Here is a 23,121-nt window from a genome sequence, read left to right on the forward strand (position 1 = left end):
TTTTTAAGCAAAAAAGCCCCATGATTCATACTTGGCAATCAGTTTCAGGTTTCCCTTCCTATAACTGGCCATAATTCCTATGTAAAAGGAGAATAACTTTTCTTGGGGGTAATGCTAATTCAAAAGGGATAGAGAAACTCTTATGGCTAATAATTTTTTTACCCTGATGTGCTGCGTAGCTTATTAGCAGGCGGGACTGGAAACGACTTTGGTTTGCTTGTATTTATAAAGAAGTTATTACAACATGTGAGATAGTTTATTCCATTAAATTAGATAACCCTTTAATGGAAGACTTGTTTCACCAAAACAGTTCAGCATGGAGCTGAGATTAGATTTCAGAAGTCAGCTTAGTTTGTAGGTCAGTCTGCCCCTGGTTGATAGCAAAACTTAACTAGCGTGTCATCCTGTGACACACAGACATGGCTTTTCTTTGTCCAGGTGTGATTCCTGACCTGTGCTTACTGTGCTTATCTGAATTTGATTAACACACTGGCTTAAATCTTGAAAACGTCAGTGCTAGGTATGTATGTTCATATTCCATGAGTGTAGCACAGTAGCCTAAATTAAATAAGTTATTCAGAGCAAAAAGTCATGTCAAGAAACTTCAATAAATATGTATTTAAAAAAAAAAAGTGTGCATATTTATTCCAGACTTTAGTAGTTGCGGTGAATGGTATTCCTACAGAATGTGACCCAAACATCACTATAAATTTCTGAATGAATGTCTTTGAATGTCTTTGAAAAGCAGACTTGTTTGAGTCCTTTAATTAAGATCCTGTCAGGTTTCTCAATTGTAGTCTTCCAGAGAAATAATGAAGACAAGTTAAGCTTGACTTCATAGTTTTCCCTCCAGATATTTCTCATTTTTGGAAGTCTGTATGCTCAGTCTTTCAATATTTTTGTGACTTGCACAGAAGTATGGGATTGGCTTGATTTGATGTTGGTTCGTAGCAGTTCCCAAGCAGTAACTGTAAGTGTTAAGCTACATCTTCGCAGTATGTAAGAAGGTAGTAATGGCAAATGCCTGTTATGCAGACCTCAGTGCAATCTTTTCAAAGTAAATTCAAATGGGCAGAATAGAAAATCCTGAGTGAAAAGCACTCCTATGCAGAATCTGTTGCAAATGTCCTATGACAAAGAGAATTTGAGCATGTTCCATAAGTACCCTAAGTATATTGGTACAATAAAACCTATTTTATTGTTGTTGAGGGTAGCCTTGTAGCACTTGGCTACCCTTCTGAATGACATAACTTGTTATATTTTTCTATTTAACTAAGCATATTTTACTAAGTGCTTTAATATGTATTCAAAGAAATATTCAATAATGTAAAGTTGAAAATTTGAATGATGTATCTGCTTAAAATTGCTATTCTAAATTTATCTCACTTGTGAGATAGTCACAAGCAGAGTAATTTCTTTGGATTTATGGTTTCTACCACCTGTTTGTTGAATGTCTGTGTATGTCAGTTTTAAATTTGTTAGCCTAAGTGAGCGTAATTCTTTGGGAATTTCAGTATTTTTTGCTTCATTTATGGTAAGTAGTTGTCATTGGCCAGATAAATCATGTGATGTTGCTAATAGCCTTGAATATAGAGAAGAAAATGTACAAAGTGGCACTTATTAATTAAAGATCACGAACCAGATGATTATAAGAAGGTTCTACTCAGCTGCTTAAGTAAGACAAATGCAGCGTATTAATATTAAGCAAGCTACTGTCCCGTTATATCGTAAGTCTGATGTATACATAGGAGTAAGGAGTTTTGTATTAAGACTACTTTATTCCTGCCTCGTTATGGCTGTATAATATAATGTGGCTAAAGAAATCATTAGACTTTATGACTGTGAGACACATGGAATATCATTTAATCTCAGTTTACAGTTGTTTAACCCAGGTTCAAACCAAGTTTACAGGAGGAAGGGATGGAGGCTGATGTAGGTATAACTTTTAATAAACTGTGCTACACTAAATGCTCTAGGTGTAACTCTAAAAAACATTGGGAGGTGGAGAACTCTTTTCAGTCTAACTAATTTTAATATGTCCTTCAAAATAGACTAAATTATTGTGTGAAATGTTGTTGAAATGTCATGTTTTGTGTATATGATTATGTCATCTCAGTTTACTTGTGGGGATCTTTGATCTGGTTATTACATTGTCATTACTGATACAGAGACAGCCTTCCAACTGAATAGTTATTAAATATTGAACTGTTCTGCAGATATGTGAAATTAAATATTTAATTTTGCATAATATCTTCAGAAATGTTTCAGCTGTTTTATATTTCGAGAAGATACTGAAATGTAAGATCTCAATATTGTATGAACTAATACCTTGACAAATTTCATAAATGCTATTTAAGGCATATACAATCTCTATACTTCGCTGTATGAGTATAGAACTAAAGGAGGACTGGAAGTGATTTCCTTGGTTGTGGAATTAAGTCATCTCCTTTTAAAAGGAAATCTCACAAAATTATCAAACTTCAAAAAAGTTTATCTTGCAGCTCCAGGTGCATGCATGCACTCAGAGTTTGGATTCTTACAGCTGTCAAAACTTGCACACAGAGTAGGTAAGTGAAGGGGGAGAAAGGTCACACACAAACAAAGTATTAAGAAATGAATTAAGAAGCTCTTATAACCAGTCAATCATCCCAGGAAGAAAGCCAACAAAAGAACAACAAAAAAGTAATGTAACCTCAAACAAAAAACAAAACAATCCCAAACAACTACAGTAAGACTGTACACAAAATCCTCACTTCATTACCTTCAGTTAGATTTTTGCCCTAGGCTTCAGTGAAGTTCCACCCTGTGTTCTCACTTCTAGCAGATGAGTCTCAGTAACAACCAATACTAAACTAGACTAAGATAGGGCTCTTGTTTTCTATGAATCAACGATGTTCACATAAACAATTACCAGTTTGTGGCAGACTGCCAAGTGTATATTTCTTACTGTAACCACCAGTGATCATCATGAGGGTTTTCATGTTTTTCCCTCTTGGAATCCACATTTCAGACTAATTGTGTTAACAGCTTATTCACAGCTTGGGAAATATTTGGGTGAAAGAGGGTGCTTCAAACATACTTCATGAACACAGCAGACAACCAGTCTTCAGTGCTGTGGTAACAGATTTAGTTCAGCTTGATTTGTGAAGGTGTCTTGAGTTAAAGACTTTCATCATAGAAAATGAGCCCTCATTAAAACCATTGGAAATGGTACATTGACTCAATGAAATATTGAGAAAAGAATATATTTTTAGCTTCCTTTTCCTTAGTGCCTTCAGGATATTTTTCTTCTCCCTTTCTCCATTGTGGAACCATTTATTTTGGTGAACTATGGTAATAGTATCACAAATGACCGGCAGCCACTTAGATTGTTTCCTATGTGAATTTAATGAGCATTATGGTACAAACGTTTTGCTGGATACCCCAGTCAGGATTTTAGATTGAATCCATAATATTTCATAAATAACCGTCATCTGTCCATCAGGGAAAAATATAACATATCCTTGAGGTTACTCCAACCAGTACTATGATTCACCAAATGCTTCCCTGCTAAACAGCTGTTGCCTAATAGGTAAGTAGTCATTTTGGGTTCAGGATCCTTTTGGGATCCATTCATGTACCTTCTAGCAAAGGGCAAAGTGAATCCCCAAATCTCAGCTGGTGCATCTTTATTCATAACCCATTTTAAGTAGCTTTATGCAGGCTTTGATCTTCTGTAGCTCTCTTGTTGGAAAACTCTTGTTAGAAGTACTAAACTTGTTATCAGACACAAACATGTCTTGGTCTAATCCAAACATAAGCTAACACAAAATAAGAGAAGTAACAATCAGCTCTTTATTTCTCATACTAAGATATACAGCAATATTCAAACAAGTTTGCATTTTTAAAGAGAATAATCTTTCTTATATTCATGCCAGCAACACCATATTTGACCTACAGGTTCCACTTTCTTTTGGCCTGTTACTGGCAAACAGCTTTATATGCAAAGTCCCCATTGAATTACAGTTGAAAACGAACACTTTTTTTTCCATAGAAAGTATTGTTAAAAATTTTGTCAAGATGTCTAATGTTTTAGTAACAGAAGCTGAACTATTTTTAAAAGGTGCCTGAGAGCCTGGTTTGATGTAATTAGTCATTCATGTTTAAATATTTCATTGTGATGCCATTAATCATGACCCCTAAATATTCTTCACTTTTATTCTCCAAAGGAGCTGCAGCACTTTGCAGGGTCACGCAATAATAAGTAGTGATGGTAGCTAATAGTCCAGTGCAAAAGTGGCATTAACAGAAGTGGAATTTTGGAGCCTTCTCTTGAGTCATCTTTGAACCCAAAACACTCACTGAAATAAAAAATCAGGGGCAAATGTAGGTCAGGATGTTTAGGTCACCATAAAACAAGCAGGGTATATATTCATCTCCTCTTGAATCAACAGTATTCTTCATTCTGGGGGGATTTTTGCTTCATAGGTGTAGGAAACAGCATCGTTTCAGACCAGCTACCCAAATTAGAGCCATCCAGGGCATGACTGTTCATTGATTTCCTATTTGATTATGAGTGAACAAAAAATACAGAACTCTTTTTAAAAACTAAACTCTTGAAATCCTGTTGAAGAGGATCAAGCAACAAAAAACACTAGGAATATAGTGGTGGTCCCTTGATCCGCCTCATTAGTTCAATGGGATTTCAAAAGTGCAGGTTTTAAAATATTGTTCCCACACGTTTTCTGAATTCTAATCAAAAGGTAAATTGATCAGCAGCAATGTCTTGGATGTGAAGGCTGCAGTTTAAATAGCTAGCCGGAAATTGCCCATCCTTTTCTTGATACATCTTTAAAACAATTGCTGTGTGATGGGGTAGCAATCGTTGCAAGAATAAGGGGACCTAAAAATATATTTCTTTCAGAGTCATAGCAATAAAACACAGCTCCATTTGTACTTTTTGGAAATAAAACTGATTTAATGTAAAAACAGCTAAGATTGGCTTCATCTTTGGGTATTATTTTTGCTTAAGAAATCAAGTTGCAAATTGCACTTGACAAAGTATTAAAGCTGTCATCATTAACCGGTATCCATCACAGAAAATAGTCTTTTGTGCCTATTAGAATATATTTTGGATAACAGAAAGTCCCATTAAGATACAAAAATCAGTGAAAAACATTTTATGTTGTTAAAAAAATGCTGATTATTGTGAAAATTGTTCAATAGCATTGTAAAAGGTATAACTAAGAAGCATCAGAGAAGTTAAGTTATAAAGTATTGATTTTAAATAGATACCTTTTATGAAAAATGGGTGATCTATTTTTAACTTTTTTCTAATTAAATCTGGTCAAATATCAGAGTAAAAAATACATGTGAAAGCAAATTTTCTGGTCTAATTTAATCAAATAGACTTTTTAGGCAACATAAAGAATAGAAATATTAGCATGAGATGCTATTAAGAATGGTACATTATCACATCATTTTGTCTTATACTGAATAATTTTATTAAAGAAAACTTGGGCTTTTCACTTGCAGGTCTTTCAAAGATGAACTTTATTTGACTTTGAAATATGCTTTACAGTACAGTTAGCTCTGCTGCTGTTATTGGGGGATTTAAACATGAATAAATATCAGCAAACACAAGTTAACAGTGAATTTTGAACTGAAATCCATTGAGCATTGTGGTCACCATTATAACATGAGGGGGTTATGATTGTAGTTTTTTAGACAGAAAATATAATATTACAGCCATCCTGTAATGTCCTTTTGGAGTTGTCATTCAGTTCACACCTGAAAATTAACTTTTCTGGTCTAAATCTTAGTAAGGTGGAGACAGTTTAAAAGCCAATCAACCAACCAGTTATACAAAAACCAAGAAAAATCCAACCCAGCGAAACACAGAAACTAGTTTGTTAGGTACCTGATTCTGCTTGGGACAGAAGATGAAGCCTTGCTTGCTTTTGTAACTTCTGTCTGTCTTGAGATACATGCTCTTGTAATGCTTCTAACCATGATTTTGCAACAAGATTAAGAGGTTAGAATACATTTTAGCAGGCATCGATGGAAAGATTGATAATCCTGCTCTTTGTGATGCCAGTTATCTAAAAATTTAGATATTCAGATATGACCTCAAAGAGAATCTTTGTTTTCTTTTGTAAGTATGTTTAAAAACTACATTTGTTGCTTTAAATTAGCTACTGAAAATTAATGTGCAATGTAACAAAATTAATATTATTTGTAGTAGGATGCGTACCACCCAGTTCCAACTAATTTCTTAGGAAGAGAGATAAGAGTGTCTTAAATACGTATGGACAGATTTCCCTGTCCAATTTAAAATCATAATTAAGTGAAACCGAAGTGGGAAAGATACTCTGTGCTATAAGGACTTGAAGGTTCATGTGCAACTGAGAAGGATGCTTGGAAGTGATGTCTTATTTTGAGAACTTGTATTACTGGGTCTTAAAAACTTATTCAAGTTTGTGCAAGGTGTTGTAGCAGTACAGTGAAAAGACAGTTTGTTTCATAAAGAGCCAAGAATGCTGTGTCTTTGAAGGGGTTTCAAAAATAATAGGAAAAAACCCTAACAAACCAGCAACTTCAAATACCCTCCAGTATAACTGAATTATAATCAGTGGCTGTGGTGTCATCTACATTACAGTAGTGTTGTTTTTCTGGGGTAAGTCAAAGCAGTGCTGTAAATCTCTGAAATCTTACTGTTTGTCAAGATGACCATACAGGACTGCCTCTGTCTGGATATGTTTTTATAACTGCTGCTATGCTACAAGGCATTTTATTATTAGAAACTTTTCTGATGCTTTCAGCTTGTTCTTACTAGGAAGAGCTCGCTTCACCATTATCTTGCTTTGAGCATGAAGGAAAAAAACATACAATTACAGTTACTTGTTTAATTAGAGGACAACTTTTTGGCAATATTATGGATGGCCTAGATCATGCTTCCTCCCTGTCAGATCCAATCAACTCTTTGCCCCATTCTCTTCCTTTCATATAGCAATTGAGGTACTACAGAAAAGGCCATGATTGCTGTGCTGTCAGAGACATTCGGAGGCCTATCAACTTCATTGACCTCTAGAAAATGTACTTGTGTTCATCTGTTCAGCAGGTAGATGAGTATGTTTTAATTTGAAACTGATCAGTGACTTTCTTTTTATGATCAGAAATAGTTTAAAACAGTACTAGTTTTTAACTGTGAGATTACAATGAAGAGTCCTTCAGTGTCGAGAGAGTTGAAGATGTGGCCCTTTGTCCCTCCTGGTTGTTCCTGCTGCTTGTCCTTGTTGGTTGTAATGTGGCTATGTATAATTCTAAACTTTAATTTCATAGTATATGTACCTGATAAATACCATACCTTTTTTCTAGTTGAACAGAACATCTGGAAACTCATGGTTTGTGTATCCCTTGTTGTACAATTGCACAACATTGAAGGTTGGAGGAATTTTTTATTTATTTATTTTTTCCCCTGAAAATGGAAACAATTAAAAGAAATTCCCAGTTCTCTAGCAGTTGGCTATTAATAGTGTTTCTAAATCTCACCCCTACAGTCCCAGTTAGCCAGTGATTGAGTAGCTCCTGTTTCCACCCCTTTCTATTTAAAGTTTGCGGTATAAGCAATCCTTAAGGTAGCATTTGCATTTACCAACTGCTCCAGCACCCTGATGACTTCATTAATTTCTGTCTGAGGCTGAGGAAAGAGAATAGGTTTTGGTTTACCTTTTAGCAGACCTAATGTTTTATATTAGTTCTGCATTGAGTTCAGGCATGTCATCATTTGAAAGGCACATACTCTGTTAAGATGTAGTTTGTTTAATACACATAAAACTAGGATGGCAGATTGCTAGTGGAAGATGCAGATTAATATGTTTTAAAAAGTTTGTATACCTTCAAAAAAACCCAAACCACACAACTATAGTTAATAGCTCCATTACATGCATAGTGTTAACCCTCAACCATGTTCCCGTTTTTCCCTCCTAACTTTGAAGAATTCAAACTATTTTTTCTCTCTGAAACACCTTGTTCTTCAAGGAGTATTGTCATTTCTATATCTTTTTCAAAGTTTTCTTGTTACTGGAGATACAGGAATTTCAGGTGATTTTTCAAATAGCCTTCTATAAGGCTGGTCAAGGTAGCAAGGTGCATGGCTTGCAGCTCAAGGGAGGAAATTGCTTCATTAGGTCACCCGTCCTTCTTGCATGTGCTACTAAAGGAAGAGAACATATTGAGAGTTTGTGTGGCTTTTGTTTCTATCTCGTCCCTATCTCAGGTATTGACAAGCTCTGATTGCACAAGTTTACCAGGCAAGTCCTCTTTCCAGGGAATAGCCCTGTGCCAGCCACCAAGGAAAGTGTTACCACCTTCCTTACAAGTCACTTTAAGGCAAGGCAGTAGTATTCTGTTTCTGCTTCAAGTCTACAGTATATAACACCAGAAGCTAGCCAAGGACAAATAAATTTCAGAGACATTTTCAAGCCCTACTAACTGCTAAAATGGTATTTCAGGTATTATTCATATTTGTTCAGATGCCGTTAGGTTCTGTGTGAAAAAAGCACTCCTCTAACACAGCTGCCCATTTTAGCTGGTTAAATGATGACTGGCAGGTCTTAGAAACTGGGTTCAGAGAATCAGGGAGTAAACTGCATACCTTGCTCACTGGGCATTCAGCCTATAAATCATGTAAGGTAGATACTCTTCTTAAAATCAATAGTAAACAGTATACAAAACTCGATTTAATAATAGTGTGTGCGCATTAGCGCTGGTTGCTGTAACTGAAAGTCTTCTCACTGGAGTTCACAACAAAAATGTTTCTTTGACTCCTGAATAGTATTTGATTATTTTCTTATTTCTAATTAATAAAATTAAATATTATTGCAATGCTATGTTTTTATTTCAAAATGGATATAACCATTCCTATATCAACAGAATTACTTATGCCCACACAGCAGTACTTGCTGTTTCTCCTTTGTTGCTTTTTATTTAAGCTAAGAAGTTTTAGTCCCTCAATCTTTCAACCAGGGAGTGAAGGCAATATTATATGACTTAAATGACCAGTCACAAAACACAAATGTCTAATAAATTATCTGGGAAACCAATTCAGTAAATGCTGTGTAGGCTGGAATTTGTTTTCTTAAACTATCTGGGAAATCTTTGCTAATGGCTTATATATTAGTGAAGTAGAGGAGCCGGTTTTGGACATGTGATAGTGTTAAAATGTAAATAACTGAACCAGTGTTAATGGTGGTTATCAGACAGCCAGAAATTCTTATTGAATGTTATAATTCATTGACCTCTTGATTTTTATATTTAGTTGAAAATACAAATACCCAAAAATAGTAATATGCATGCAAAGCCAGCAGCCCTACTAGTTTATAACTAATGTTTTGTGAAAACAAAAACACTTCATTCTCAGTCAGTATGCGAAGCAGTAATATTCATTAAACAGGGGAAAGCCAAACCACTTTAGCCCAGCAGCAGTTTGGGTTCCGTGCCCAAGGGGCCTGCTTTCTTCCAATAGCCCTTTTGCTTCTGCTTCCCCCTTCTCATTATGGTTACAGAATATTTTGGGGCTGGTGCTTTTAATGGGATGCAGGTTATCAGATGTGTTGGTTATAATGTGAACAGAAAGCAATGTAGGAGCTATGCCGTAGACCTCATCTGCTGTTACAACCATTAGATAGGTTGTTACATATGGTACCTTTTGCTGAGGAACTGGTGTGGTGAGATGGGCTGTTGCTGATAATCAATGCACAGTTATGTTGGCACTCTAGCCATGCATTTTCTGTCTTTACTTAAAATTTCCCCTCTCCCTCTGGTGTCTGGGTTTTCTTCATATCAATCTCAATTTGTTTTATAACCATTTAGGTTTACCTTCTCTCATGCACTCAAGTCTTTCTTTGTATTTCTTCCTTCTTTGTAGCACCAGAGACACTCATTTTGACATCAGGAGTTCTTTCCAGACTTCATGCTGTTCTTTTTGCATGTCTTTGTATGTGTTTTTTAGCTTCTTCTAAAGGAGAAGTTTCTTAGATAACTCTGTATTTCTTTGACCATTTTCCCCAGTTGTTCTTTTCCCTGTACATTCATTGTGGTAACAAAAACCTTGCATCTTAAGCCTCCTGCCTTTGGAGGGCTGTTTATGATCTAGTTTTGTACATCTCTTTCCTTTGACAACCTGTACTTTGTGAAATGTTAAATTTAAACCTTAAACATTATACTCCCCAGTTTTCCTTCATGCATCTTCTTTCCATAGCTTTGTCTTTAGTCTCTCACTTGTTTCTAGATAGTCAGTTTAGTTCCAAGGAGAACTATAAGCTCTTCCAACTGCACATGATTTGGAGGATCCATCCCCATATTCCTAAACTATTTTGAACTTATCCTAGCACTCTGCTCTTCCTTTTTTTTTTTTTACAGATTTTGCCCTACAGACTAAAAGTAATTTTTATCATGCCAGTTTCATGGTAGCTTCTGGTACAATTTGCTAGTATTTTTGAAGCTTCACTTACACCACTTTAGGTCTAAAATCGTGTACTTTGGTAGTATTACATCACTATAACCACTGATAAATCTGAAACAGGCACATGGATCAAGTATTTTTGAAGTCTCTGTTCTGTGTGACTGTTTCAGCTTGATCTGTCTTTAAATTTATTTTGCCGTGGGAAAACTCAGTTTAGAACACAAGTTATGGGAAAAAATACAGTTGCTTTCTGTAGAATTTCATGCACATCTTAAAATCAGCACAGAAGACATTCTCTACTTTGGGAAGAAGGGTCTTCTTTTTCTTTTTTTCTTTTTCCCTTTCTTGTTTAATGTGAATACTAGCCTGATCATATTTAGACTGCAGCTGAAGATATGGTTCCCACTTGGCAATGAACAGTATACGATTTGCTCATTTGTTTGTAACTGCATGTACGTAGGGTATGCACACTGTTTGCTAACACCTTTCCTGACAGCAGCAGTAAGCTTTCTGGGCTGGCGAGAAAGTTCACCTAGCAGAGGGTGAAAAGATGAAAGGTCATTTGGTGAAATGCAAACTGAGAAGCTATAACATAAACAAAATGGCTCTCAAAGAAATACTGGTTCCCTCCTACCTCCACACAACTTTAGGCTTTTAGGCTGTAATCCATGTTTTATGCAAATAATCACTCAGTTTACATCTGAACATGAACAGCTAAGAGGAACTTGAATCCTGGTCTCCCCAAGATCCATTCTGCCCAATAGTAAGGCCACCTCTAGGTCACCTTTTATCTTAGTTAAATGAAATGTTTAGAAGGTCTGATAAAGACTGTGGGATTTTCCTTATTGAATAGTCTGTAATTTTCTGCTGTGGGACATCCAGTGCAATGTATCTCTCCATTTGAGTGCATTTAAAAAGTAATGAACATCAACTGCTGCAATCCCAAAAAGTAAAAGAGTAAATAAACATCAGTTTTGGGATGATGTCATTTTTAGATTCTGAATGAGGAAAACACTATTTCAGATCTTCAGGGTGATTTCTAACATTCATGTGGTTAAAACAGTGGTAAAGTAGTCACACCCTAAACGTTTCAACCAAGTCAGTAGTTGCTACCATTTCTAAAAAGTAGTTTATCTACTTGTGCAAGAATAACAAGGGTGGTAAATCTCCTTGAAGTCAACTGTCTTAAAATTCATTTCACCTTTGTTTTGCCTTGGTCCAGAAGGAGAATCCTATCCCTGCTGAGTATTTCACTGAAATACCTGGTAAGAGGACTGGAACCTTTACTGTAGCTGGTGAAGACCTCTGAATATCAGCATTATTGTCCTGAATCTAATTTCTCCTTTTCTGTCATGCATGTATTATTTTCATCTTCTTCTAATCACTACTCTTAGACTGCACAGCTATCCGATACAGTCATCCCTTTTCTGTTCCTGTTGTTACAGTGTTTTCCTGGCTTCCAAAAGACCGTGAAGACTCCAAGAACCAACCCCTCATCTCTCGTCTCCACTTCTGTTTCTTCTCTGATTCTGTCCCTCCTTGTGCAACTTAGCTTTTTCATTCTCATGCATAGTGGACTCCTTGTCTGTAATCAGTCTGTAAGAACTGGGGATGAAAGGAAGATTGTGGACTTCTTACATGTTCTCAGTACTTCCAAATCTTCTCCCTTTTTCCTACAATCTCATCTGGATAGTTTTACCAAAACCACAACTTTAATTTCCACTCTGCCAGTGATTCCAGCCTTCACTGCTTATTAGTCCATTTTTGTTCAGCCACCATCATGCTTTCTCCCATGCTGTCACTAGGCTTGAGAGTAGTTTCACATAAAAAACTGTAAATCCCCTCTGTGTATTGCTGTCCGTGAAGTTCCCATCCATGTGGTGTCTGCAGCGAGCCCAGCAGTGGCTAGTCCATGAGTGGATTGAAACTCTTCATTTGTAGTAACCAGAAACACTTGGTTTGTCCTTGCCTTTTGCTCTTTCCTGTTGCGTGTTTGCCTGATCTTTTTATGCCATACATGTGCAGCATCCAATCTAATGGGACCCTCATTTGGGCACCTACACATTACTGCAATTAATAAATCCATCCTTTGTTATTTTTGACAACTGCTAAGAGGCTGAAAGGCAATAGTACTACTAACCATCTGTATAAATGCAAAAACGCACAGGACTGAAGATTGTCCATTGAAATCAGGTTCTGCAGGCTGGTGTATTAGCATACAGCTAGTGAACTGATCCAGGGTATTCAAACATTCATGTTTCTGCAACAGAAGTAACCTCTGTTTCAGAGACAACAAAAATGGTGGGTTTATAAAGGCAAGAAGTACCAGTAACCTTCAAAAGCATGCCTGTGTTCAACAATTAAAGTTAATATTGAAACAGTAAAGTAAACTCAGTGTTAAGGGCAGTGAAGTAGGAGAGCTGTGTGGTTCTGGCCAAGAAAGAGGGGAAAGTATGTCCAAGCCCTCTTCCTTGTCCAAGTGGAAGAGTAATGGACCTCTGACTCTTTATTAACAGGTTCCTCTCTTCTTTGGCTATACATCTGTATTTATGAGCTTTCAGAGCTCCTTCCGAGGGGTCACCTATATAATGAGTTTTTTACCAAAACAGAGTAGAACAGAAATTTCCTCCTGCCTTCTAATTAAACATTTTTCAGTTAGATTAACCAGTTTAGATTAGATTGGATTAGTCCAGTGAATTGGTACATATTGAACCAAACCGATGTCATACCTGGTAAAATGTATACCAAAAAAAACTTGTCTAATTTGTTGGGATGAAGCAGGTAGATATGCAAAGCTATTGTAATTAGAGACATTTTAAATGTTACCTAACTAATACAGATTGTGTAGTTGGATTTAAATGTTAAGAGAGGGATTAAGCAAATGAAGCTTCTAATTTCTTATAGAGAAATTTAGCAAATGTGAGTAGTGAATTCGTCTTACTTTATTTGTACCTTAACACGTATTTCCTGTTTGTTACACCACTTAAAATAAACTGCAGGTAATCTTCCCTTGATTTACGAATGTCATTATCCATCAACTTTTTTTGAGCTTTTTTTGTCAATTAAAGTTGCCCATTTTTCTAATTTTTCATTGTAACATGATTCCAATGGATTGATTGAGTACATCAGTAATGGCTTCATTCTTCTTCTTCAGAGACGTATTTAGATATAGACAATGGCTGGGATGGTGTACAAAGATCACTGACTGTCATGCAGCCAGTGTTACTTTATTGTCTCATTGTAATTTCCTCTCTGTCTGTTATGCGTGTATTCATGTATTTTACTTGTCTTGTCCTTGCCTGGTAACCTCCAAGGGGCAGAGATTGCCAGTTTGTTCAGTATTTGTACAGTAACAGCACAATGGATTTCTAGTCTATGACTCAGGCATTCTGACAATATAAATAACAACATAATTGTTTGGAGTCTCAGTTGCAAAATGTAAATGAAATTTGTATGTGTTGCGTGAATAGCACACCAGAAATGATAGGGCTTGAGCAAATCATTCAAGAATTGAAATTACAATTTAGAATTTTAGAATATAGTTAATTCTGTGCAAGACAAAAAAACAAAACCATCTTTCCACCATGATAAGGCAGAATGCTCTCATTTTTATCATGTGGCATTAAAGGCCTATGGAACTGTGGTTGCATCTCCAACCAAATGTATGAGGAAGCTTCTGCAGAACATAAAGCATAAACGATTACTTTAAAATACCTTACTTATATACTTATGTATGTATACTTATATATGTATAACTAAAATAAGAGTGTGCAAAAATAAGGCAACTTTGTTTCTTTTTCCCAAGGAAAGACTTATTTCAGGATAAAGTAAATAAATCAGTCATAGTGAAAAATAAACCACATTCCATCAAGAGATGAGGATTATTACATAGATGATGCAATGATCTTTGCATTTCCTAGTTTGGTAAGAGTCATTTAATTGTGCTTGCCTTGCCTTGAATTAGTTAAAGGGACCATTCCTTTGCCACATTTATCAATCCTTTTATCCTTTCACTTCCATAAATGCATACGGCAACTCACTACACGAGGCGACTGAGTGAGCTGTACAGTGATAAATTTTTCTTGTTAGGAGAAATTACGTTCACTAACTTGAGCTACTTCAGCATGAAATTGAAAAAGAATCATTTTGTCTTAATTTACATTCTTGATTCAATGAGAAAAATGTAGATTAGGCCAAGAAAACTACACAGGCATTCCTTTAAAAACTAAAGGTAAACCAAACTGGTAACATTAGAAGTTCATCAAATAACACATCTCCTGTATTTATGATACCAGGTTGTGTTAGTTCCTGTGAATCCCTTTAAAATATACATTTGGGTCTTTCAGATCCATTCACTGTTGCAGTTACATCTTTATCAACAGTGGTGTGCATTTTTCATTTCTCACCTAAGCCATGCACATTGTTCCTTAATCAAAATCACTGGGATAGTGCTGCGGTTCACTAGCCTTAGGAGCTGCTATTTGCCTTGAATAAATTACGTGAAAACATGTTGATTGATAGATGTTGCATGTCAGAAAAGAAGATAACTGTATCTTCTTCGGCTTACTAAAAGGTCATGCACACAGCGTAATAGGAACAGCCACAGACAACTTTGAGATAAAGTGTATCATGAAAAGGTGTGCAATCTCATAACCAGTGAAACATAGAGTACAAGCTATTGTCTTCTCAAATACAAGTGATTTATCCACTTACATTCAAGTTAAGATGAAAAACAATTTACCTTTCTGTGTATTTCAACTATATTTTCAAATGCTTAGAAAAAAAAATCTCTTCAGATGGTTTAAATTCTGTCTTACAGTTCTCTGGCAATAGGGTGGGTTTGTTTTTTGTTTTGGAGCAAATACCCTGCACTTTCATAGCAGGATTTTTAGCTGCCTGTTGCAAAGAAAAATCTTTTAAGATATTACATAATGCTGCATTAATATGTTTACATGTACTGAAATATCCATGAGTATATGGATATGGTGAGAAAATGGGAATTGTAGATTGCCATGGAGTTTGGGAAAAGAGTTATTTATCTAGATTTAATGATTACTTTTCTCCCTTGAGGTTGTACAAAATATTCTGTTTTCCTTTGATTTTCGTGTCATTTGTGTGATACCTGGGGCTAAGAATACCTTTGTTTGCTGTTGTAGAGAACCAAAGTTTCTGTTCAATATTGAGTACCGAACTTATCCAGTAAGGAAAATAATGAAATTTCCTGTATGAGTATTTGTTTATAGTGGAAGTGGTAAAGTTGTCTGTAAAAAATAACTGCTTGCTGTCTTTGATATTCACGTTTGTGCAGCACTGTGCAAATATATTAGACTTACACAGAATATTCAGTTTATTAGAATGAAGTTCAAGTATTTGGTAGCTCTAGAGATTTTTAATTCCGTTGCAGACTTTTAATGTGTGGACATGTAACTGGTTTGTAGTTAAAAACTTGACTCTGCTTGCTTTGCAGCCTGGCATTTAAATGCTTCTGAAGGTATTTCTCCTATGTCTTTGTAACATACATAATTATTTTCATGTATAGGTCTGTAGAAATCTGTCTTGTTTTAAACAGCTAATAGAAGAAAAAACAAAAGCCAGGCAGTGCTGAGAAGAATGCAGCTTTTAAAATGGGCTAGCATGTTTTAGGTATAACAAAGCTGGCCAGGTACTTATCTGCCCCAAACGACTTTGTTCTCCAGTAGAGCTGCCAAACTGTCAAAAGTGTCCAGCTTCAGCCTGTAACAAAGATTCTGTTGTATTGCAAAGATATTCATAACAATTTTTATAGGAGACTGCGAGTGTATAAGTTCACAGTTGTAGCGATAACATGGCACTCTGCACTGTTTGGCTTGTTTATATTGGCAGGGATCCCTGAAGTGGAGACCGAGAGAGTCCTGCCGAAATCTGGTATTTGAGCTGAAATTTACACACTTGAAGTGATGAACTAAACAGGCTGGTGTTTTCTTTTTCTTACTCAAAAAGTGCAAGGTTACACAATACAGACGGTTTTCATCTTTTCCCATAAATGCACAGATTCCTGGTATATAAATGACTGAATTCATCACCAATTCATCAGGGACGCTGAGCTATGCAGTTCTGTTTACAGTGGCAGAAAGTTAATATAAATTTTCATCAGAAGGGGAAGTTTACACATATGATTCTATTTGTCCTTCATTATTAGCACCTGAGTCTAGGCTGGAACGCATAATTGTCTACAGGCACAGGCCAAATAGATGCAAGGGAAAGGCAAATAAGCACACCAAAAATAATTTTATGGTTGTCTGTTACAATTCTCTCACTGGGATTCTTAATCTAGAAAATCAATAAACAACAGGAGTGAAACTCTTTTCCTCTGTTCAGGCACGGCACAGGCAGAAGTAACAGACAGAAAGCTATTGTACCCTTTTATTTTTTGTATATCACAGAAACCGAGGCTGAGGTAATTTTTGTGTGAATCAAGAATGTTGTTTGTTCTATTAGTTTAATATAATTTGTAATTACTGCACACAATATTTTGATATTGTAATAAAAAAAAATACATTGGCCCTGCTAGCATTATTCAGAGTTGCCTTTTCAAAAAGTCAGGTTTTTCCTAGCAAATAAGGCTTGATGTCTGTTTTTTAAAAATACAATTTGTTACCTATGTGCATTCGTCAAATAAAGACATTTGCACAGAACTTCAGTACTAACATAGTAATTTGTAAAATGTAAGGATGAGGCATTTTTTTTTCTTTTTTTTCATTCTCTATAGCAAATTTTCTCTACTTATTGAGATAGGGATTTTTTTTGTTTAAGATGAAACCACATTGTTCATTTGAAAGAAGTATAATGACCACTATCTGCATTTCTTTCTGCATGTTCCAAAGTCACAAGCCCAAGCCGAGAGCGGATGGTGGTACTGTGATTCTCCTGTGCCCTGAGCATTCCTTGATGCATCAGTCCTTTGAATATTTTCCCCCATGAAGAATGAGTTCAAAATTCAGCTATAGCCATTATCCTCTGCACATAGATGTTCAAACATCCAAAGATGTCCAAATAGAACTGGCTATAATGATGGCAGTACAGGCAATTGAGAAGTGGCATACCTGTGATAGCTTAATTTAGGTTTGGTGGCAGTAGTAGGGAAGATACATGCATCAGCAAGCCAAAGCATCAGTTCCTAAGAGATTAGAAAGATGGTCCTTCCCCAGATCTCAACCTTGAGACTTGTACCTGCTGCATTAGCCAGCTCTTATGGCACCAGGAGGCACACAGGTGGCATTTATGCGAATCTTGCTGTAGCAAAGCATCAACAGAAAGTCAGTTGATCCTAAAGCTGATGGGGATAAGAGAAGGCAAGAGACTGAGCAGAGGTGAAATACAGGGATATGGAAATCACAGAGTTGACTGAGTAGAAAAAATAAGGACAGCCTGATGATTACAGGAATGGTACATACAGTTCTCCATTTAAAGTGAATTGATATTTTTGAACATTATAGCTGGGATTTAAATATATCATGTTCTCCCCCACATTAACTACACGAATATACGATTAATTGTTTGAGAATTTAAAATGTAAATTGGTTAATGATTTCTGATTCTAAATTAAATTTCAAATGAATTCTTTTGATAGTCATGTCAAGCTTTTTTAGCCCTGCTTGATTTTGCAGTAGAAGCAGCCTGTTTTCTGCCACTTTCTTTATTGTTGAAACTTACTGAAACAGTGTCCATGCTACAGATGAAGGCATTCAAAACACGTCTCCTGGTATGATATGTTTTTCTCTCACCAACAATGAGGTATTGTTTTCCTAGCCATGGCTAACTACATACTCTATCAAGGAAATTTCCTCAGCTAAAGGCTTTCTTGGAATGGTTTGAAAAGGCATTGTCTTAAACAGTGGCTGAGAATTCATTATTCTGAGTGGAATTCAAGTCATAATTTAGGTAATACTTTTTTTTTCTAGCATGCAGGCCATGTTGGGAGACAGGAACTCTTCTGTTTAGGCTCAGATCGTAGTCTGTTCTTAAAGATGGCAGATGGCTTTATTTGCATGTTACAGGGGCTATTTTCAGAGGACCTTTGTCTAGATTATATAAAGTTCTCTGTAATAGAAGAAAAAATATCTGTATAGGTTTTGGTGTTTAGTAGAATTTGTAGGAAGAAACTAAAGAAGCATAGGAGGGAGAAGAAGCTGCAGGTTTCTGCATGTACATGGGTAAATACTTATCAGTTAAAAGAGAGAGAAGGAACTGTGATGGGGAGGATTGAGGTTGAAGCCATGAAGCTTCAAGGGTGTATGCTTGGGAGCAGAACAAGCTGCCATAGTCAAGAACAGAAATTCAATAAAAACTCATGTTGCAAAAAGACCTGAGTGACCAGTGTGCTTTTTTTGCTGCTTCAGAGCAATTCTAATTACATGACTGCTGTTTGGTGCTGGATGACATTACTGCTGATAATGAAAGATACTTGGTTCTTCTCTTTCCTTCCATTCATTACCATACTTACAATTCTGCTTGTGTAAAACCATAACTTTATTTTGTTCCGACTGACAACTCTTATTTAAAGATTTCTATTTTTTTTTTAGTAAAAATGCTGCAAAAATACTATCCTAGGTTACTAGTTTGCGTTCTTACGTTAACTTCATGTCATTTTTGTTTGGGTATACACATGGAACAGTTTATAAGATAGTGGGTCAGAAGTCCGTCCCCATGTGCTGCTTGGGAAAAAAAATTAAAGGAGAAGAAAAAAACACATTAAGTATCGACAGTAACATTCAGAAGTATAAATTTGGGGCAAAATATGGTATACTCAAAACTTATACCATAATTTGCCACTATGGTGTATCAGTCCCTACTAACCCCATTTTGGTTGTAATAGTGATGAGCAGACATGTTTACATATCCTGATATTAATCTTCTCACGTGCTAAAGTATCCGTAATGCAGATTAGGACATACCTGCATACAGCAAAGTGGCTAGCATCTTCCAGCTTTGCTACTGTGTGGATTCTTGCTACTTAAATCTTCTCTTAACACATTATCCTGTTGGTTTTGGGCTGGTTTTAATCACTTTTAAACCAGGCCAAAAAATCTTTATACTGTTTATGTGAATAGATGTTTAAAGCATTTTTTAACCTTTTATTTTTATATTGTTGAGTCACAAGAGATGCATGAGAAACTTTGAGCAGCAAAACTTAAGTCATCCTTCCACTCAGTAGCCCCATAACCTCCTTGAACATGTTTTCCGAACTATTACAAAGTCTGCTTGTAGTGTATTTATCTAGTGTCTAGCACTATGTTCTGTAATTTCTGATTGGAGATTTTGCTGTTCTTTAATGATTTCCCTAATAATAAAAATCTGTTAGCAAGGCCTGATATCCCCTAATTGTTTCTTTGTAATGTGATGAGCAAATACCTTTGTTTTTTTTTTCTTCCTTTTTATGATTAACTACAGTAAATGTCCTAAGGGCTTTTCCTATCCTTCCTGTCCATACAGGCCCTTTTATATCCAGCTGAAGCTTAATAGAGAAAATTCAGTTTGAAGGAGAAAAGCTTTCTCTGGCTGTGTAAGAGAAGAATGGTACGAAATATAATTTTTTACACATAGGGATCAGACAAGTGCTATAAGGGCTAACTGTAACTGTAACAGTCCCTGTGATGTGAACATGATGTGAAGATTCCTCAAGGCAGAACTGCCTTTTTCTTTGTCCTTTCCAAGGATGACCACTGCTTCATTTCCTACTGCTATGGGTTGGAAGCACTTGAACGATAATAAATCATAACTGTGTTCTTCTTCTCAGTCTCTCTCCTATTTCCTAAGCTGGCCTCCAGAATCTCCTTAGATCCTCAGGCGGTACCTTCTTTCTCCATATTTGCTCAGAATGTGCAGGGTGCATCAAGGGTACAGTTTCAGTCTGCAACTCTCCGTGTTGTGCCAGGCCATCATGTCTCTTCAGCAGCGCTGTCAGTGACTTCCTAGTTGGCATCCACGGCCCTTGGTGCACTCTAAATACACAACCAGGATTAAGTATCTGGAGCTAGCCAAGCCCTTCATAAATGTTCCTTAAAGCCAAAACCCAGTTCTAAAAGATGAAGACTGCTTAGAGAGGCCAAGTGTTAAATCTGAGATGCCCAAAGAATCCAGGAATATCCTCAGTCCTCTTCAGAGGATGGTGACCTGACTTTCTGAAGATACAGGCAGCCCTTTCAGCAGGTCTGAATTACTGTAATGTCTCAACATTGTTATCTGATATTGGTACATCTGAAAAGAATATGAAGGAACAAGTTTTAACTCAGTATTTAAAAGTCATTTATGGATTTTGGTTCTCAAAGATACAGTGAGAAATTTGTGGATGCCAAATGGCCCTAACTTGAAAGGATAAAAAACAAAGAAAACCATTGGTAGGACATGATAGAAGTTAAATAAGATGCAAACAAAGTCAGATAAAATATAGCAAACCTTTAGTTTTAAATTTGAGGGATTTTTTTTGTAAGGTGTGGAAAGGAAAGCTATCCACTTACATGTGAAGTTTGCTAAATGGTAAGGGACAGATGATAAAGCTTGGCTATGCGTGTGGGAATTGTGGGTTATATTATTTCATTTTTACTACTATATAGTTATGAATTTAGTTTATTTTTTTAGCAATTTGGACATCAGAGGTCATTTGTCAGGAATTTTATGCATACTAAGCACTCTTCTTAAAATCAGGAGTATTATTCTGAAAAAAACTCTGCCTCAAGACCCAGATAATACTTACGAGCCAACTGGCAGAACTAGGCGTAGCCCTATTTAAGGCTATTAATATTTATCATAAATGCAATAGGTTTTAATTAAGTTATTAAAAATCTAAGCTTCCTATAACTATGTAATTTTTCCCTTCTCATCTTTCGCTTCGGTTGTGGCAAATTTTAAGTAAAAATACTTTGGAAAGAAAACGAGAAGAGAAAGAGTGCTGTATGTGGTTTTGTTCATTGTAGTTCTGGACAGAGGCAGCTATGGTCATTGTCTTGAATTCGGACCAAAATATGTATTATTCTCATTTCCACAGAAACATCTCTGGATATCTTTGATGAGACTTTAAATAATTTGTTATGCTTTAGTTTCCTTAGTTCCCTTGCAAAAAAAAAAAAAAAAAAACAGAGGAAAGAAAAGATCTGCCAGAAACAAAAGAATTAATGCAGATTAGTTTTCAGAATTTTTGAAAGACGAAATAATCTTTTCATTTTCACTCTACATTCTTCTAACAGTTCCTTCTCTGTATGACGGGCCAGACTCAAACAATGTTCCAAATAATTTTCCTCACTGACCGTTTGCTGAACAACTCTATGATCTCAACTCCCTGTCAATTCATTTTGATCACGTCTCCAGCTCCTGTAAGATACATATTATTATATTACAGTTACTATTTCTTTATTTCTAGTAATGAATTATTTTTTTGTCAGTATGAGTTGGTAAAAGTTCTTGCCTATTAATGAAACCCTGACTTATCCCACAAACTTCTGTGCTTGATGTATTCTTTGGAAAATGGACCTAGCTGTGATTTTGTGTTTTTTTTCTCCAAGACAATATAGGTCCAAGTTCAGTCTCTTCAGTTACTTTATTTCACATACCTACTTTAATGCAGTGATCTTGCCTTGTCTGGCATTTCTGTATGTAGGTATGAGGGAGGCTTAGTGTCACAATACGGTTCATTTTGATCTTCATTGTTTTTTTATTGACAAATAAGATTGCTGTATTCACCTCTTCTTTATTTCTCACCTCTTTTATGAACTGAATGGAAGTTAAAGGTCCTCCTGTCTGTAGTGCTTGTTTATTCTAGGTGGGACTAACTGCAGGTTTGTCTACTTTTATTTCTGCTCCACATTGCTAAAGGTCCATAGTATGTGTTAGAGCACCCCCTGCCTACTGATACTCCTCCGACAACTGCGGGTTTCAAGTTCTCATGACAGAATAAATTGAAATGTGAGTTCTTGTATTGAGTGACCAGATTATAAAACCTGGTGCTGTTAGCTCCCACCTGCTATCTGAGACAAATTCCAGCTCTGTAAGAACTTCTTCTTTACTGTATTAAGAGATGAACTAAAAACTGAGCACTATGTGGCTAGAAGATAGCAGATAAGCACATCAGCTCTGGGCAGAAAAGGGGCATGCAGAGACCCACCAGACAAAATATTATTACAAGGAGAACTTTGCAGAGCACTAGAGATTCACGAGCATTCACTAGAGGTTTCAAGGGCATTGGGTTGCCACTAGTCTCTAGTTTAACCCTCATTTTCTTCCCCACAGACCTTCGTTCGTTCGTTAGTTCAGTTTCTCACTCATTTTCAAAAATAAAGTATTCAGAACTAAGTCACGTATTACTTCATACTAAATATTCGTCATAGACAATTTGTGAGTTATGGATAAGCTGCTGTTGGAAGATCAAGTTATGAAAAGTTTGCTTGTATTTTTGTTGTTTTCTGTGGGCAAAGCATTTTTTTGCGTGGTAAATATCATCATAGATTTTACGCTAAAATTTACAGTTATAGGTTACTGCGTTTGATGCAGGAAATAGGAGACATAAGTCTCATTTATTTGGACTTCAGATTAAATTATCATTTTTTTATTCTTTTTTTCTCTTCTGATCACTTACTGTGAAACTTAACTTGAAGCATTTCAGAACAGTGAGCAGTATTTGTCAATGAATACGGGTGAAATGAGAG

At 36.0% G+C, this 23,121-nt stretch overlaps 1 protein-coding gene across 7 annotated transcripts in view; it reads left to right on the forward strand.

The window, feature by feature from the left end:
- FOXP2 (forkhead box P2) overlaps nucleotides 1–23,121 on the forward strand; it is a 410,714-nt gene that overhangs the window by 250,015 nt on the left and 137,578 nt on the right. For 2 of the 7 annotated variants that reach the window (XM_034062704.1, XM_034062705.1), the window contains exon 2: nucleotides 20,698–20,703. In XM_034062704.1, coding sequence (XP_033918595.1) covers nucleotides 20,698–20,703 — 6 coding nt within the window. 7 annotated transcript variants of the gene reach the window in all.

Source organism: Melopsittacus undulatus, chromosome 5, assembly GCF_012275295.1.
Source record: "Melopsittacus undulatus isolate bMelUnd1 chromosome 5, bMelUnd1.mat.Z, whole genome shotgun sequence".
In the NCBI taxonomy this organism is placed as follows: domain Eukaryota; kingdom Metazoa; phylum Chordata; class Aves; order Psittaciformes; family Psittaculidae; genus Melopsittacus; species Melopsittacus undulatus.